At 38.3% G+C, this 18629-nt stretch overlaps 1 protein-coding gene across 1 annotated transcript; it reads right to left on the bottom strand.

The window, feature by feature from the left end:
- Positions 1 to 1780: 1780 nt before the first annotated feature.
- tbc1d20 (TBC1 domain family, member 20) lies at positions 1781 to 18275 on the bottom strand. The gene is made up of 8 exons (XM_007229577.4): positions 17788 to 18275; positions 14652 to 14837; positions 14452 to 14532; positions 12953 to 13139; positions 7466 to 7567; positions 7023 to 7164; positions 6272 to 6456; positions 1781 to 4169 (listed from the first exon to the last, which is right to left on the bottom strand). The coding sequence occupies exons 1-8, from the start codon at positions 17849 to 17851 to the stop codon at positions 3905 to 3907; spliced, it is 1212 nt and encodes a 403-aa protein (XP_007229639.2). The 5' UTR covers positions 17852 to 18275; the 3' UTR covers positions 1781 to 3904.
- Positions 18276 to 18629: the final 354 nt, after the last annotated feature.

The following is an 18629-nucleotide window of genomic DNA, read 5'->3' as shown; positions in this document are numbered from 1 at the left end:
TTGAAAGGCCAATTACGGAGGGTGAAGACAAGAAAATGCCTCCTCTGATACATGTGAAGCCAGGTCCTCAATCTATTTCAGCTGCCACCAATGCAGCAGCACTAGGCCACCAGCTTGCTCAGAGGAAAGCACCGGCTCCCCAGCTCTGATACATCAGCCAACGGACGCCAATTGACTTATATTTGGGAATAATATAACTAGTTGATTTATTGAACATGAATGAGCAAATAAATTATCAAGACCAATATTTAATAACAGCTATTTAGGCATTTCAGGACACGGCAGTTATTGGTTAAAGGCCTAATGAGGGAATAGCAGCTGATTTGGACATTAAACAAGTCTGTAAAAGACAAAAAAACAGGAGGGCACCAGGCCCAGATGGACTTAAAGTCTGTGTGGACCAACTGCCTCCTATTCTTACAAAGATTTATAATAAGTCACTGGAGCTACGTGAAGTCCCATCCTGCTTCAAACGCTCCACTATTATCCCAGTTACCAAGAAACCCTCCATTTCAGGACTTAATGACTAAAGACTTAACATCTTTGTTCATGAAATCCATTGAATGGCTGGTTATGACATCTCATGAGCAATCCCTGCTGGACCCTCTGCAGTTTGCCTACTGGTCAAATAGGTCAGTGGATGATGCAGTCAATATGGAATCTTAGAACATCTGGACAGCCCACAGACTTTTTTGTGGATTTTATGTCTGCATTTAACACCATCATACCAGAATCTGTCAGTGGATCACCAGCTTTCTGAAAGACAGGACACTCTGTACTCAAATGACTGTACCTCTACAGACCCAACAGTGAAACTTCTTAAGTTTGCAGATGACACTACGATCATTGGACTAATCCGTGATTGAGATGAGTCTGCATATTGACAGGAGATTGATTGGCTGGTACTCTGATTCAGTCAGAACAACCTGGAGCTTAATACACAAAAGACTGTAGAAATGACAGTGGATTTTAGAAGGAAAATCTTCGACACTGTTCCTTATTACCATATTCAGCAGCACCGTGTCTACAGTGGATACCTACCTGTAGATTCTTGGGAACTACTATTTCCAGTGACCTAAAATGGAAGGCCAACACCAGCTCCATCCTCAAAAAGGCCCAGCAAAGGATGCACTTTCTGCGTCAACTGAGAAAACACGGTGTGCCACAGGAGGTGATGAAACAGTTCTACACTGCAGTCATTGAATCTGTCCTGTGCACATCTATCATAGCGTGGTTCAGTTTAGCCACAAAACAGGACATATGCAGATTGCAAAATTTGCAAAAAATTGCAAAAATTATTGGCGCTCCTTTGCCCACCCAATTATACACAACAAGAACCAGAAACTGGGCAGAAAAAATTATCACCGGCCCCTCACACCCTGAACTTTTTAACCTACTACCCTCTAGCAGGCGCTACAGAGCCCTGAGCACAAAATCAAATAGACACTGTAAAACTTTCTTTCAAATCGCCATCAAACTTATTAATAACTAGAACTGAACTGTTGTTTACTGTTTACATGCCATACTGCACTTTATACATTTTGTATAATACTGCAACTGCACTGTACTCTACTTATCTATTGATCTTGCATTTTCTGTATGTATGCAATTCTGCTGAACACGTGAAGTTGTTCATGTCTACAGTCTTGTCTGTATATTGTGTTGTTTGTAATTGTTGAGGTAACAACAGCCAGAAACAAATTCCTTGTGGGTGTAAAACTCTTGGAGAATAAAGCTGATTCTGATTAGTTTATATTACTCACAGAAATGTCATTAAACATTCATTTCTTAGAGGTTTTATTTATTTTTTTGAACATATTCTGCAGCTTAATAAATGACATTTGCTGAAATGACTAGCAGGTCAGAGACAATTCAAGCACAATCGCTCAAAGTGCAACCAGCAGACATGAAAATATTTCAGTGCAAATAAAACGTTAACAAAAATATATTAATAACTTAATAAACACTATGAATACCAGTGTGATGCTGAACTCAATATATGGATTACATACAAATTGTGAATGCGTAATACCAAGCATTTTTAAACTGACAAGAAAAAGAATGCAAAAATGTTTACAAAAAATGATCACTGAAAATAAAATTATTTTGATTTAATATCGCCCAAAAAAAAAAACATAAAAACAAACCAGAGTATTTATATGCACCATTATATTACATGGGTTTTGTACAACCATGTCATTAAGGAACTAAAGCCAGTCCACATTTTATTGTCGACACAGAAATTCAAACATCAGAATCAATTCATCAAGGCCTCGATGCTTAACCTTCACTTCACTGCGTTCACATTTCCAGACTGAAGTGATTCAAATCTGACCCCAATTAGAGTCATATTTAGAATTTCATATTTAGTCCTTAATTCTATATGTATCCGATTTGTGGACATAAGACATGAATGTGAACAGTCAGATCAGATTTCTATGTATCCTGTCATCCACCAGCACCGGTGCTGTGCCAAATTTCCTCTCGCCACAATAATCCATGTTCACTGCATGCGAGTATCTTTTATTTATTAACTACTTTATATCCTATTTAGTGACTTAATATTACATTTTCCCTCCACAACAAATAAAACATTGCTTAAGGGGAGTTGGATTGAGGTAGGGAATCAGAATTTGGCACAACACTGGCAGCACGTGGCAATGTGCCTAAATGCATCATTGTGCATGTGAACTGTTTCAGGCACAGGTTTGTTCACATTACAGAAAGATGCAGACAGAACACTTACATTTATTAAGATGACCGTCAAGATCAGAATTGATTAATGAGGCTTGCAATGTGAACATAGTCCTACAGTTTGCTAACAGTGAGGAATAAAAGGGAGGGAAAAGAGATATGATAAATGGACAAATACTTATACCTAAATATCTTTAATTATTTGAAGTAAATTCCAGTGATGTACTTATTATTAGGCAATCAAAATTATTTCTCCTAAAATGTAAATTTGTTTTTAAAAAGACTGCATAATTTATGCTGAATAATGATGTTGATGCTTTGAAAAGAGACAAAAATACAAATACAAATACAAATACAAAGAAAACTGAGAAAAGAAAAATCATTTGGTATTCAGTAACCTCATTTCAGCTAAACTTTTTCCATTTCTTTGCATACTTATTAGAATCCTCTATTTTACCTTCTGTAGAGGACACTTATGTTTTTGTGGGACAGCAACAAAATGAACTGGATAAACCATTAAGGTTTTTATTCTGATGGTAATTCTGCATGGTAATCTGTATTTTGCAATCTGAAAAAAATATCAGTGGGCAATGAGGATAAATTAATATATCTATACCTCACAAAATACATCAAAAGCACTCAGCTTCTTGTTGCCTTTTCAAACAAATAACATACAAATGTTTGATGTTCATTTAAAAAGAACCCTTATTATTTCTATGATTTTATTTTCTTGATTGTATCGTTTTATGGTCATTTTCAGAAGCACATTTAGAAAAGAATGGGCTGTGTTTATCAGAGAGGTACCCGAATACACTTATAAAACCATAAAATGAAGTGCTAACAATACAAAAATTGGGATTTCAACAAAAGATTTTTGGTCTCAGAATTATTAAAAGGATACAGGGGACACATTTTGGGTCTTTATTAGATCTGGGCACGAAGGATGTCCAGTCAGGACATGTAAACCCCTGAATATCAAAGCGACCCAACACCTCTCGACTCCTCTGGTCTCAGCAGTTCAGGTTAAACTCTTCAGGGGATCAGATGTAATCTCTCGTAGCAGGACAGTTATTAGTGTTATTGTCTTAACAAGTATAAATAAAAACTAGAAGAGAAGGAAATTAAAGATAAAGACACAGAATCATCTTTTTTAAACCTTCCTACAGTCCGCAGGGAGGGGTCATTCAGTTTGTTTGGCCCCACCTCTTAGTTAAGGGAAAAGGAGGTCGAGTTTAGGCGCCCATTCCAGAGCAGAGTTTACCACAGCCAGGGCGGCAGCTCCCAAGGCCACGGTCAGGCCCATGACGGCCAGTCTGACGAAGCGGCGGGCGGTGGGCCGGACTACAGCTAGGGTGCCAGTACGAGTCTCCACCGGCGCCGCCTGCTGCTGCTCTTTCCTCCTCCGCCGGAGCACCGTGTCCGGCCGCTGCTGAGCCGAGACCAGCTCAAAGTCTTTAAAGGTAGAGGCGGCGGTTCTGTAGAGGAAAGTGAACAAGTCAAGTAGAGTAACCAAAAACCTTATCTTCAGTCTTCATACGTTCAGGCGTTTAAAGATGTGACACCAATAAGCAAATACTTTAAGACTACCTGTCTATGCAGATGGTCACTCCGTGCTACCAAAAACAGCTCCCATTACAAGATATATGATGGTGTCTTGTAGGGCTGAAACGATTACTCAAGTAAATTGAGTTGCTTGATTCAGAAAATTGATCGATTCATTTTCTGTGCCTCGAGTAATCGTTTATTTAATTTAAAAACTTTATTTTTGCGACTCTTATTGTAAAACAACGCGCTCATGCATGATTTCTTTGTTTACATTTGGCCAATGAGACAAAAAGATAAATTCAGACCATGTGTGTGGTTGATATAAGGGAGTGTTTGTCTCTTATTTATTGCATACAATATTTTTGGATAAAATATTAATTACCACTAGTGCCTAATGTGCCCCAATGTGATATGTGTCAATCTTAGAGTTCATTAATGCACGGCCATGAATCTACTGTATTTTAAGTCTTAGTGATGTAATTAGACCCAAGTAGTCCAAAATGTAAATAAACAAAATGGAAATGTTTTAATACTTTTGTTGTCACAATTATTCCACAGATCCTGATATATTTTGGAGAACATCCTCTGCCCAAGACTGCCACTGACTTATCCAACACTGGCAGAACTGGCAATGTCTCTGCTGTTCAGAAGCTAAGATGCACAACACAAAGCCATTAATACCCTATATTTGATACTTACAAGAAATCCAAATGTAAAAGTTATGTAATTAAATATATTTTTTACTTGTGGTATTTAATTTCTTTATTGTGTTTTATTTATTTGTATTTGCATTCTGGGGATGTATGTTTGAATGTGTGAATTTAAAAATATAAACTAGGAAACCAATTGGTCATTCATTTTTAAGTGAAATGTCTTGTTTTCTCTTGTGTCTTTTTAATTGCTCTTTAAACAAGCAAAAATGTTTTATCCGATTACTCGATTAATCGAATCGTTTTTTCAGTAGAGTACTCGATTACAAAAATAATCGATAGCTGCAGCCCTAGTGTCCTGTGATATCTGCCACCAAGACATTCTAGTAGATCCTTCAACTCCTAATACTTAAAAGGTGGATGATCCACTGTGGATATGGCCATCCCAATTTATTGTTCCAAGGTCTAGACCTTTTTTTTTTTACCTCACTATTCAATGTTTGACACATTATCCCAAAAGCACTGATAATCCCATAACAATAGTATATAATCAGTGCAATTTGTTTCGTCTATGAGTGGTCCTAATATTTTGGCTTGTGGAGCCTTGTGGAAACTGAACTGTACATTTTAAAGCTTTAAGTACAGTGGTGCAGTGGGTAGCATCTTCCAGCTGGATTCTGTGTGGAGTTTGCACGTTTTCCCCCGTGTCCACCAGGTGCTCCGGGTTTCTCCCAGAGTCCAAAGACGGCACGGCACGTTCAGGCTAATTGGATGTTGGGTAAAATAGCCCCCTAGGTGTGAGTGAATGTGTCTGTCTGCCCTGCGATGGACTGGCGGCCTGTCCTGGGTGTATCCTACCTTCCGCCCGATGTCGGCTGGGATAGGCTGCTAGCCTATCTTAATAATAATTGCTTACTAAATATATTAATGATAACAATATACTGAAGGCATTTTGAATTTACTTAAAACTAAAACATTTAAATCACCAGTGCAAATATCTAACAGCGCACATTGTGTAAACATGTGGCTGACCAGATATTCTTAAGCTTTTTTTAAATTATTTATTTAGCATTAATTATTTATATTAGCAGTGTTGGTCACAATGAACTGTATTAATTACCACAATAATAAAATCATGATTTTTATGTTTCAAAAGTTAGTATTGTCCTGTATTTTTGGGAAGGTGATATTGGTGTATTGTGGTTTACACCTAGCAGACTAGAGTCGTTTTTACTGTATTATAATGTCATATGTCAAATATACACCAAACAAAAGAACAGAATGTAAAAAAAATAAAAATGATGAAGTGAGTGAAAGGGAGGGGAGAGAGAGAAAGAGATAGAGAGAGAGAGATTTGATCAATAGAAGCAGAGGTCACTCACTGCTGACTGCGCTGCTGAGTAGCTTCCTTGGCCAGCTCGGACGGGGGGAACTGGACAAAGAGGTCTCCAGCCCGGCTGATGAGCGTTTCATAGGGCAGGTCCTGAGGGATCTGGGACAGCAGGTGGTGCATCATGGCCATATCACACTCACAGTCCAGCACCTCCTCCTCCCGGTACAGCACAATCTGAGCACAAACCAGAGATCACGATTCAGCCGGTGCTCTCTTATCTTAAACCCATATAACCCTGAGTCTAAACATAAATGTACCTCAGTATAGTACATTCCAATAACATGCACTGAGATACTGACTTTTCTGAGATACTGACTTTTCTGAGATACTGACTTTTCTGAGATACTGACTTGTGCAAGTAAACTCTCTTCAGATCATGAGAATGGACTACAACATACTGATTGGACTTTGTTGATGGAAAATATTTAATGATTTGTCGTGTATAATCAGCAGTGTCATGTTTGACAAGTTTGAATAACCAATCCAAGGGACAGTCATGTCGCTGATGATTTTTACAGAACCAATAGGAAGCAAAAAAAAAGTTATTTTACATGTAATTTATATTCATGTATAATCAAAGTTAGACTTTTCCTGTTCACACTGTGGTAAATTCCCCTACATGCTTGATAAAAGCATGCTTTGAATGTTTTCAACTTATCTGTATGTGCTAAAAATAGCAAGCCTGAATTTCAACAACACTGCGTGTTTTTCTGCTAAAATCCCAAAACAAGTGAACTCACCACAGCAGCAAAATAAATTGGCATTAAAGGATGGCAGGCCAGGAAGAAATCGTACAACCGCACTACGTGCCGAAAGTCTGACAGCACGTGTCCAAACCAGGTGATGAGCCAGCTCAGGGCGAAAATGGTGCCAACCTCTGCTCTGAAGACAAACAACAGCAGCCAAGTTAATTTCACATTCCATACCCGCCCCATGCAGCTGGGATGAGTTACAGAGTTTAAAATATGAATTAGCCTCAGTCTGAAAATTACATAATAATGGTTAAATCTGCCTTCCATATTTTAATATGGAACCAGAACTGCAAGTTACTGAGATCCATCAAGTTCATTTAGAAATATGACATTTGAAAAAATACTCAATTCCAAAGGTAAAAAATGCTTTTCATTCAGATCTAAACAGGCATACGCAATTTACATAAACACAAGCAAAATTTGTAACTCACTGCTGCATGAAATCGTACACCTCTGGGTTGACCCGCTCTATAATTGGCATCAGGTAGTTGAGTATGTGTTTTGTGTTGTCCATGGTGGGGTCCATAAAGTCCCTGTAATAAAAAATGTTAAATAATATATTTAAGTGTTGAAAATGCACTAAAATATAAAAAATATTAGAGGTGTGCTCAACCCTCTCATGCATTTCTAAAGGTAGCCTAGAATGTTAAATATCAAACAACGCTGTTCCTCCTTCAAAAAAACATCACAGTCTTGACTCATTAGTTATACACCCATTCACAAAAACCCTGCATACAAGAAAAAACTCTAGTGCCAGTTAAAAACGTGACTTCATGAACATGGTATTGCTGACACTGGAGAGCAGCTCATCGCCTCCAGATTCTAGTTATGCTAGTAATGGGGATACATGTAGTTATGGCAAACCCTGTGAAAACAGCATTTCCTGCTAGTGACCACAGGAAGTGCTCAAACTCTGTACAAGTTAATGTTTTACTGTAGGTATGATATTCTTTTCTGAAATGCAGTGTTACTTTTACGCCGGATGTAATGGGACACTCACCTTCCAAAAAATATAAGTATTTTCACAAAAGTTTTAGGGATCTACAAGATGTTTTCTAGCAAAATTGAGTTGAGTCTTAAAAGAGACTTCAAAAGAGTCTTAAAATTGACTTCTGATGTAGTAAAACATGATAAGTACTATATGAATAGCGCATCACCGTTCTCCCACAGCGTTCCGAGATCAAGAAGTTTGTCCAAACACCCTTCAGAATTTCTTTAACCTCATTTAATAATAGTAATTATCAGACTCGCTCCAGTGGCTGGATCACCTGTCAGGTTCCAAGAGTTTTTAGTGAACTGGGAAAATCTGCTTTTTAAACTCAGGTTGCTGGGATCACTAAATCATTTAAAACTTTTAGTTTCTAAACACCACCAGAAAGCCTGTGACTGTTTTAAAAGAGTTTTATTTTTGTTTTTATTTTTATTTAATTATTATTATTATTTCTTTAATAATTTATCTTTTTCTTATTTTAATTTATTTTAATTAATTCTTTATTACTTTTTGTATTCTAATGTTTTATATTTTGATTCTTATGTTCTTAGTTCATTATTATTTATTTTATAAGGTTAATTGATTGATTGACACAATAATTGACATAATTTGCCCCAATAAATCGCTTTTTCCACTGTTATCCAGGCTCAAAGTAGCTCCACACCTCCTTGCTAGAATCCGGAGAGCCCTGACATTCAAAATGAGGCATTAATAACATAAAAAGTGCACAAGAACCTTATTATGTCATAGACATATATACTGCTCAATAAAAAATAAAGGGAATTAAAATAACACATCCTAGACCTCAATGAATAAAATATTCCAGTTGATTAATTACATTAATTAATTACATAGTAGAATGCATTGAGAGGCTCAGTAGTGTGTGTGGCCTCCATGTGCCTGTATGATCTCCCTGCAACACCTGGGCTGCTCCTGATGAGGCAGCGGATGTTCTCCTGAGGAATCTCCTCCCAGACATTCAACTCCTGGACAGTGTGTGGTACAGTGTGGTGTTAGTGGATGAAACGAGACATGATGTTCCAGATGTGCTGGATTAGATTCAGGTCTGGGGAACAGGCAGGTCAGTCCATGGCTTCAATGGCTTTATCATGCAGGAGCTGCTGACACACTTCAGCTACATGAGGCCTAGCATTGTCCTGCATCAGAAGGAACCCAGGGCCCACCGCACCAGCATATGATCTCACAATGGGTCTAAGGATCTCATCTCGGTACCTAATGGCAGTCAGGGTACCTCTGGCGAGCACATGGAGGTCGATCTCCAGGACGTCTCCAGACTCTGTCACGTCTGTCACGTGCTCAGTATGAACCTGCCCTCATCCGTGAAGAGCAAAGGGTACCAATGGTGAATCTGCCCATCTTGGTGTTCTCTGGCAAATGGCAATCGCCCTGCACAGTGTTAACAGACACAGCAAACCTCCATGCCACAGCTCGCACTGATGTGATATCCTGGATGAGCTACACTATCTGAGTATCTTCTGTGGGTTGTAGTTATCGCCTCATGCTACCTCTATGGTGAGAGAACTGACAAAATGCAAAAGTGACCAAAACATCAGCCAGAAAGGATGAGAACAGAGAAAAGGTGTGTGGTCACCACCTGCAGAACCACTACTTTATAGGGGTTGTCTTACTAATTGCTTCTCATTTCTACCTGTTGTCTGTTCCATTTGCACAACAGCACTGAAATTGTTTTACAATCAGTGTTGCTTTCTAAATGGACAGGTTGATTTTACAGAAGTGTGGCTGACTTGAAGTTACATTGTGTTGTCTGTGTCTATGACGTGATCAATACAAATATGGTGGCGTACAGAGCTGAAGCTAGCATTACAGGATGTAAACAGAGGTTTTTAATAAGGTTCTTGTGCACTTTTTAAGTTCTTAATGCCTCGTTTTAAATGTCAGGGCTCTCCAGATTCTAGCAAGGAGCTGTGAAGCTACTTTGAGCTGGATAACGGTGGAAAAAGAAATTTATCAGACCAAATTATGCCCCGTGTCACCCAGTCTGAAGGGTGTTTGGACAAACGGTTAAAATTTCTGGATTTCAGAACGCTGTGGGTGAACGGAGGTGTATTCAACAAAGGTATTTTTATCATGTTTTACTACACTAAAAGTCCATTTTACACCAGAGTTGGCACTCTGCCATGCTGTTCTTTTTTTGCCTAGTCTCCTTCTTTCCCAGGAACCGGCCACTCCTGGGAAAATTCACTGCTGTGCCACGTGGGGTCGGATGTTGGAAACACGACCAGAGCTTTCTATCCAGCTCCCTGTTCCTTGCCTTACAGTCATATCAAGTCTTTTGCCTCAGTTGTGCCTTCTCCATACTCGCTCGAACAAGATTTGTTATCTTTGATATTTTCTCTCTTTTTTTCTGAACATAAAAAAGAACATTTAGCCTTTCGTCAGAGTCTCTGTCTTCCCACACTTCTTTCAGGACATCCAGTGATCCACGCACTTCACGGCCATAGAGAAGCTGGAATGGTGAGAAGCCTGTGGACACATGAAGCACTTCTCTGTATGCAAACAGTATGTATGGTAACCACGTGGCCCAGTCTGAGCCCATCAGTAAAGGAGTCTACACACGCGTGCGCGCGCTCACACACACACAGCGGAGCAAACGTGTGCTTGCGAACATATTCAAGGACTTTCTCTTAACTAAACTGCTCTAGAGAGCGTTTAGAAGGTTTTTTAGAAGTCTGGATGGATTTACGGTGTGGGAGTATTTTGGCTTTAAGCCAAATGAGCGAGGAGAAGCATCAACACGAATCCGTCGGTATGTTGACTCAAAAAAGTGGAAACGAAACTGAGATCTCATTTAAAGCACATCCATCCAGCCCAATTTTCAGAGCTAAATACTGAATATGAATATTGTTACCCCAGAGAGATCCTGCCTCAAGCCCTGCAGGGTGAACATGCTGGTGTTCCTTGCTCTGAATTTGTCTGACAGTTACTTAAAAAAAATACATTTATAGCAAGAGCTATGGGCTTGTGTCTTTGGCACTAATTTGTGTTTTACAGTAAACACATATATAATGAAAAAAAATCTGCAAGTGCCTTTGTGCTGTGTCCAGAGAAAATGTTTGAATTAAATGTAAATGTTGTTACTTTTTGTTGTTTAATATTAGTACAGTTTTCTCAGAGTCCAGAGTGCTTGTACTTTATTTGTTTTAGTTATTTTGGACATTAAAATATTTGTATATTGGAAGCCCAGTGTGTGTTCTTAATAATAAAAAGTTAATTTAACTGTAAAATAGTGTAATTGTATTATTATGCTAGTATTTTATTACTGTGACACACTGTCCTAAAGGGGACATGAAACATTTCAGTTTGTACAAGTTTTCTAAGGTATTAAATACAATGGAATTTATTTGGGGAGGAATTTTTTATATAAAATGTTTACACACTAAATTATAATATATTTATGTTTGTTGCGTTCGAGTTAGGGCGCCGCCATGTTGCCCGTGCAGCACTGGTGACGTCACGAGGTTGGTTGGTTTAAGATCCCAGGCATATAGCTAGAGGAAAAGAGCTTGTTGTTTGTGGAGATTATGGATGAAGACGAAGCTGAACTAGGCTAATGGAGCATTTACTCAGAGATCTTTCCTCTATAAAGTTTCATGATTTAAGTGGATATTGAAACACCCAGGCCCTGTTTGGTTGATAAACCGTTCAGTTTAGAAGTTAGAAAGCTTACTGGGTAGCTTCATCTAGTTAGCGTTAATTAGTTAGCTAGCGTTGGCTAGCTATGGTAAGATAGCTAGAAAAGTAGCTAATGTTAGCTATGTTGTCTTTAAATTGTCAGTTTATCTAGACTTTCGGTAACGGTACCTTTTGCTGCTCTGCTGGGTGAGCGTGTTGTTTGGCTCGTTCCGTGCGGCTCACAGCTGCTGCTCTCATAATAACGTTACCCTCAGTCGGACGGTCTGTACATCCCAGCTGATCAGAGGAAAAAAAAAACGGAGGAAAAAAGCCTCGGACTGCAGCTTATTTATCCAGCGCTAATGCTCCTGACTCAAAACCCTCTCCTCCACATAGTCCTGGTCTAGAAAGTGCTCGCCACTAACCCCTAGCATTGCAGCTAACCAGAGGATTCTCACGCTTCAGCGCTGCGAGCCACCGCCGAAGAACAGCTCTCCGAGGCGAGATATGAAAGTAAAAGGAAATATTTCTCATTCCTCACGCTATTAAATTTCACTACTCCCAGTATTACTACACACAGGGGCAATACAAAAGTGCCCCCCCTTGCATTGAGTTTTGGTTTGGATTTTATTATCTATTGAGGAATTAATTTACGTTAGACTCGTAGATTATGTTAGTGAGGCGTTCGAGAACCAACCTCGTGACGTCACTTTCAGCGCTGGGACAAGATGGCGCTGCCCTTACTTAAGAAAATGACATTTAGATTGTTTATTATTTTAATTCAGTTTCACTGACAACTGTTAAACATATCAGATTTGTTAGAGTGAAAATACATTTTGTGTGAGCCCAGAAGCATTTTTTTTTATAATTCCCCGTTAAAATGACAATATTATCGTTTATCGCAATAATGTCTGGGACAATATATCGTCCTGAAAATTTTGTGTCCAAGTTTCAACACAATGCTGCCTAAGGTTTTCTGGCACAACGAGCTGTTTTTAGCCACCTTTAATTCTATACAGGATGTTGTTTTTGACAAGAAAAACAGCACCTGGGCAGTGGTATATTATGTATGCTTTATTTGATAAACAACTCTAAATTGCTATAATTTTCTGCTTCTTTTGTTGTTGTCTAACTATGGTAACTATAAACATGTTTATCACTTAGTAACTGGACTTGTGAACCTGATTCTATAACTCATTCTACACTGAGTTCTGGGATCCATAATAGAAGGTTACATCTACATCATTTAATGTCTTAATGAAAAACATCCTACCTGAGATGATGTGTGGAGAGCTTCTCCACCAGGGCAGTGGCAAGGCGCTCACCCAGGACCAGCAGGAATGTGACCACAATGTCATGGTACCCCTGGTAATAGTGCAGTTGGGGGTTCTTCTGCAGCACCCACAGAATGATGTCAATCAACTCCTCCTGTAGACCCTCCCTCTGCTCATCTGGCATTCCTGCTCAACATAAATAATGTTTTATTTTCCACTTTTTTTTTTTTTTTTTACTGTGATAGGGGACGTTTCCCTCTCAGAGTCAGAGTTAATCGAAAAGTTTACTCTTTCTAAAAGCCTTCCGAAATAATGTCTGTTAACCTCTTCTACATAGTAAAGGATAATGCATCTGTTCTCTTTCCTTTTTTAATTCTGGCTTAGATTCAAGTTCTAAAATATGCTCATTAATAACATTCTAAATATCTGTTGAAGAGAACTGCTGGTTGTACACCATTGCTTCTTGAGCCATCATCATTAATCATATAATGTCCTATGAGTACATTTTAGTTTTAATTAAATAGAAATCCTACTTTTACTTATGTTCTGTTAAAGACTAAATGGAGAGGAGGCGCGAAACAAAACCACCACCCAAAAGAGAACCAGACAGAAAGAGTGGAAACAACAGCTCAACAGTGTTTAATGCACATCCAGTTTTGTGTTTCTGTTTAAACTGAACTTTGGTATTGTTGAATGACCAATGAAAGTAGATTTAGATTGAATCCCATATTTCACAAAAGCCGTGTAATCTAGCCTAGGGGTTTACATACTTTCCCCCCCCTCACTGTGAATGTTAACATGTGTTCAATAAAACCATGCAAACATATAAATGTTTGTGTGGTATTAGTTTAATCAGACTGTGTTTGTCTATTGTTGTGACTGGAAATCAGAACACATTCAATGACCAATTTATACAGAAATCCAAGTAATCCCAAAGGGTTCACATACTTTTTCTTTCAACTGTATATCTGTGCAGTGTAAAGCTGCTTTAGCACTGAATGCAGAAAATTTGTCACTGCACTTTCAGAGACCAAATGGGATCAGCAGTGCCAATGTCGGTTTAAATGAAGCAGCAGCAGATACAGTGTTTGTTCATAGTTTTGGTAATTATTTGGCTAATATAACAGATTAAACTGCACCTCAACAGCCGTTCAGGCAACAGAGTTGGTCTGGAACCAGACCGAGACCATGCCCTCTCTCTCTTTGGTTTTCACTCAAGTGTGATTACTGTTTTCACATCTGCTCAAACAAACCACACCAAGGGTACGAACAAACCAGAGTTCTTTTTAACTGCACCAAAGGTCTGGTGTGAAAATGCCCTTATACGATTTATTGTCCTAGAAATAAATGTGATTGTGCAATATTATTGCCAATAATTTCTCTTTAAATGCTACATGTAGACAGTAGCTCCACCCAGGATTCCCAGAAGCTACTTACTAACTTATGTGTTTTTCAGTATTTCTCTGTGATCTGTATGAGGTTTGCCTCCAACACTAACCTGGAGGAAAGCGTCTCAGAGATCTCTGCACGTCCAAGAGCACTTGGTTATAGTCTTTATTGTTCTCTCTCTCCACTTTATCTAAAGAAAAAATATTAAGCAAATGTAACAATCAGTTACTTTTAACAATGTAAGTAGTCATTTAGTTACAAGAAATTAATAACTGAATAAATAAGTCAAAGTTCTTCAAAATAACCTACCAAGTTTTTCAGGTATGCACTCAACGGGCACATTAAGTAGACGTGGCCAGACCTGGCATCGGATCTCGTCGGTTAGCAACCCTCCTTCACTGATGGCCATCCGCCTCAATGCAGCCACATCAACCGGAGTCATACTGAGAGCCTGAGTGATCTCCACCATCTTTCTTTTTCTCCTCGACTCCGCATCTGCCGGCAAGATTCAGATCATCAGGTTATTATTTGTAACATTTAAAAACAACAGCAATATCAGGGAGTGTTTTTGTTGGAACATTGCTGTGAGAAGTATTTGATTGCTTTGAGACAAACATCAGTGATTTTGGATCATTGTCGCTCTGCCAATCCAACTCATCCTAAAGGTATTGGTTGGGGCTCCATCAATCAATGAAGCGCCAGAGAACCCTATTGCTCTACAACCCATTACTGGGGGCATGGGGGGGGGGGAGGTTACATCCTTCCAGCCCTGGGGTTGGTGACCTTCTGCACGTGTCCTCCGGATACTTGGGTATACACTGCCTGGCAAAAAAAAAATGATCTGGGGTTGCTGCAGTTGGTCAGGTCTAGGTCAGCTAACTACATGAATAAACTGAATGACCATGTTATCCCATTATTTTTTTCTTCCCTGATGGCACAGCCATATTCCAAGATGACAATGTCAAAACTAATTGGGCTGGAGTGGTAAGGTGGAATGGAGTGGTACAGAGAGCTTGAGATCATCATTTTCACACATGGATTGGCCACCACAGAGTCTAGACCTTAACCCCATTGAGAATCTTTGGGATGTGCTGGAGAAGGCTTTGTTTAGTGGTCAGACTCTACCATCATCAATGCAAGATCTTGGTGAAAAATTAAAGCAACACTGGGTTGAAATAAAATTTGAGACATTGCAGAAGCTTACTGAAAAAATGCCATAGTGAATGTGTGCAGTAATTAAAGCTAAAGGTGGTTCAACCAAATATTAGAGTGTGTTACTTTTTTTGTGAACTTATGAGACATGCCATCACCCATTGCAAAATTTTGTGCAAGTCATAACCTTTTCCTTATTTTCCCCCCTTTAAAAACATTCAGCACTGAGGATCTCATGGGAAAAACACAAGCTGGTTAAATGTTCCTCTCTCATACTTAGTGTTTACCGTTTACTGCTATTGCTTAATATGAAGATTCTTAAATAATTCTAAGCAGATATACATAAACATACAGTATTCAGAAAACCCAATATTAATCATGATGAGTCAATTGGGGTCTGAGTAACAAAAGTGCAGAAGACTTGTATGAATAACAAGGATAATGTCTGTATATTTTTTCATAGCTCATATACGACAGTGTAGAATATGTGAACATATATATATTGTGCTTTTACTACTACAAGAGACTATACATAATCCATTTACACTCCCACTACATTCCCTTCAATTGTCACTCCTACTTTCACTACTTAGTGATGAGACACATCTGTATATATACATATTGTGTCTATATGCGTCTGTATACAGTACCAATCAAAAGTTTTATTTATTCAATGTTTGTCTTTATTTCTTTCTTTAATTTATTTTCACATCGTAGATTATTATTAAATACATGATAACAATTAAGGACAAATATGGAATTACATAGTAAACAAAAAAGTGTTGTCCTCCACAATCCCCTGATCTTAATCTGATCAACTGAGATAATATGAGGTGATTTAAGATGAGATGGAGCTTTACAGTGTGAAGGAAAAGCAGCTGTTGTTCAACACCTCCAGGAACTCCTTCAAGATGCTGAGAAACTATTCCAGGTTACTCTACCTCATTTATTTACGCACTTAGGCTTTTGTACTGCTGCAGTTTAATATTTTGATTTTATATTTTGAAATTTGTTAGATTTTATTTCTTTTAGCATTTTGAGCTTAGATTAGGTGGTTATTTTCCCATTTCATATCTATTTTTCTGTTATTATTAAATGTTATTAGCCAGAGACTGTAAAAAAGATGGACGCCGTGTCGCCGTTCCTATTCATTCAATGAAAATGAAGCCAAAATCTTCCGCCATGTTGGCGATCCTGAAACCCGAGTCTGCGCAGTAGAGACCAGAGGAGGGAGAAAGACTGTGGAGAGACAGCCTACTCATTTGAATAAACACGCCCCTAAGAGGTTGCCTCCACAGAGCTCACACAGTCTATGATCTCACCCATACAGTCATTGATTAACCCAGCACTACAATAACCACACCTTTTTAAATAGCGCTGAATAACGTTTTAAATATTGAATTCTCTGGGGATATAAAAATTGTACAATATAAGCAGAGGTTACACTAGCTGTTGCATTTAAATAATGGAGGTAGAATTACAGTATATTGGGAAAAAAACGTGATTGAAAGTTTGTGTGTTTTGCCATTGAAACTTTTGGGGATGGGTGGGATTACACATCTTTCTGCAATCGAACAGCAGGGGGTGACCATGCTCTGTCCAGCTATTCACAGTCTATGTTATTAGCTTATTAACTTCTAGATTGTTGCTAGATTATTTGTCATTTAGCATACAGAACTTCTCACTAATCTATTTAGTGAATGTTGATTTATTAATTTAAACGCTGTACCTAAGTATTTAAAGACAGACAGACACTGTGCCACGAATATCCGAATACCTACTCAACGAGCGAATATCCGAATATTCGGGTGCAGCCCTAGTAGAAGTGATATAGGTCTATTTATACATATGAGGTTAGTTTTACCTTAACTCCAGATCATAAACTAGTTATTTAGAAAAGTCTTTACCTTAAAATATTTCAAGAAAAGACATTTAAGATAATTGAATAATTAATTGGTAATTGTTCATTTCTAATTCCTTATGTATGTAATAACCACAACAGACTACAATAGTTTTAATTGGTTTATTATTGGTTCCACTTTAAATTATGCAACAGATCCGTGATTTATACTGTGATCTATTTAAGGTGGAACTGAAAAATTACTATTTGAAAAAATACACGAACAATAATTACTTAAACATGTAACGTGAATGCGTACAGATGTCCCTGAACAATATGTCGTAGCGCATCTCTACGTGTTTAATTCGTAATACATGTACAAATCTTTCCATATAAAGAACGCGAACCTGGTTAACTAGTGTTAGTGTAACTGATCAGCTAGTTAACCGTTACCTTGTTTTCCGATCCCATTCAATGGAGAAGAGGCTCCAGCGCTCCTGGATTTTTTCAGATTCATTTTGACAGCTCTCTGATATTCATCAGCATGTAAAAGATAAGAACCCCACAGCCGAGCTGTTTAATTTACCGCAGTTTTCGCTCATCATTATATTAACTGTTAGTCTGTAAGCTGCTGCTCAGACTAGCATAACAGCTAACTCCAGCTAAACCCTTACGCTCTCAGCGGCAGCAGCTCCAGACAGGCCGGAGCTCAGAGCTCAGAGTCCCGCCGCGCTGATTCACTCTCCCCGCTCTTACTTAAACATGTCAGCCGCTTAAACCGAGCTTTCCCGTGGCTTCAAAACCCCAAATACACTAAAACTCAGCCTTTGCTGACTGAACATGATTATAACAACGATTTCTGACTAGCTGCAGCATCTTCACCCATCTCACAACCAGCCTCCTGTTTACTGAAACGGCCTACATTACCCTGCACCACGCTACACAATAAAAGTCCTCACACTTCAGCGCTGCTTCCACACCCTTTCACATACTTTCATGAAATTTCATGTCTGTGTAATTTATTCTGTGGTTTAAATGTAAACAAAAATATTGGAGAACTATGTTTGTTGCAACCATGTTAAAAAAAACGCAATTTTACAGGGGAGGAGAATTTTTAACAGTAATCGTTCTAAACTGATCTGATTTTTAAAATTATTATTATTTTTATCTTTCTTCTTCTTCTTCTTCTTCTTCTTCTTCTTCTTCTTCTTCTTATTATTATTATTATTATTATTATTATTATTATTATTATTATTATTATTATTATTATTATTATTATTAGGGGCACACCAAAT

Source organism: Astyanax mexicanus, chromosome 24, assembly GCF_023375975.1.
Source record: "Astyanax mexicanus isolate ESR-SI-001 chromosome 24, AstMex3_surface, whole genome shotgun sequence".
In the NCBI taxonomy this organism is placed as follows: Eukaryota; Metazoa; Chordata; class Actinopteri; order Characiformes; family Acestrorhamphidae; genus Astyanax; species Astyanax mexicanus.
This window is presented reverse-complemented; position numbering and strand designations above follow the sequence as displayed.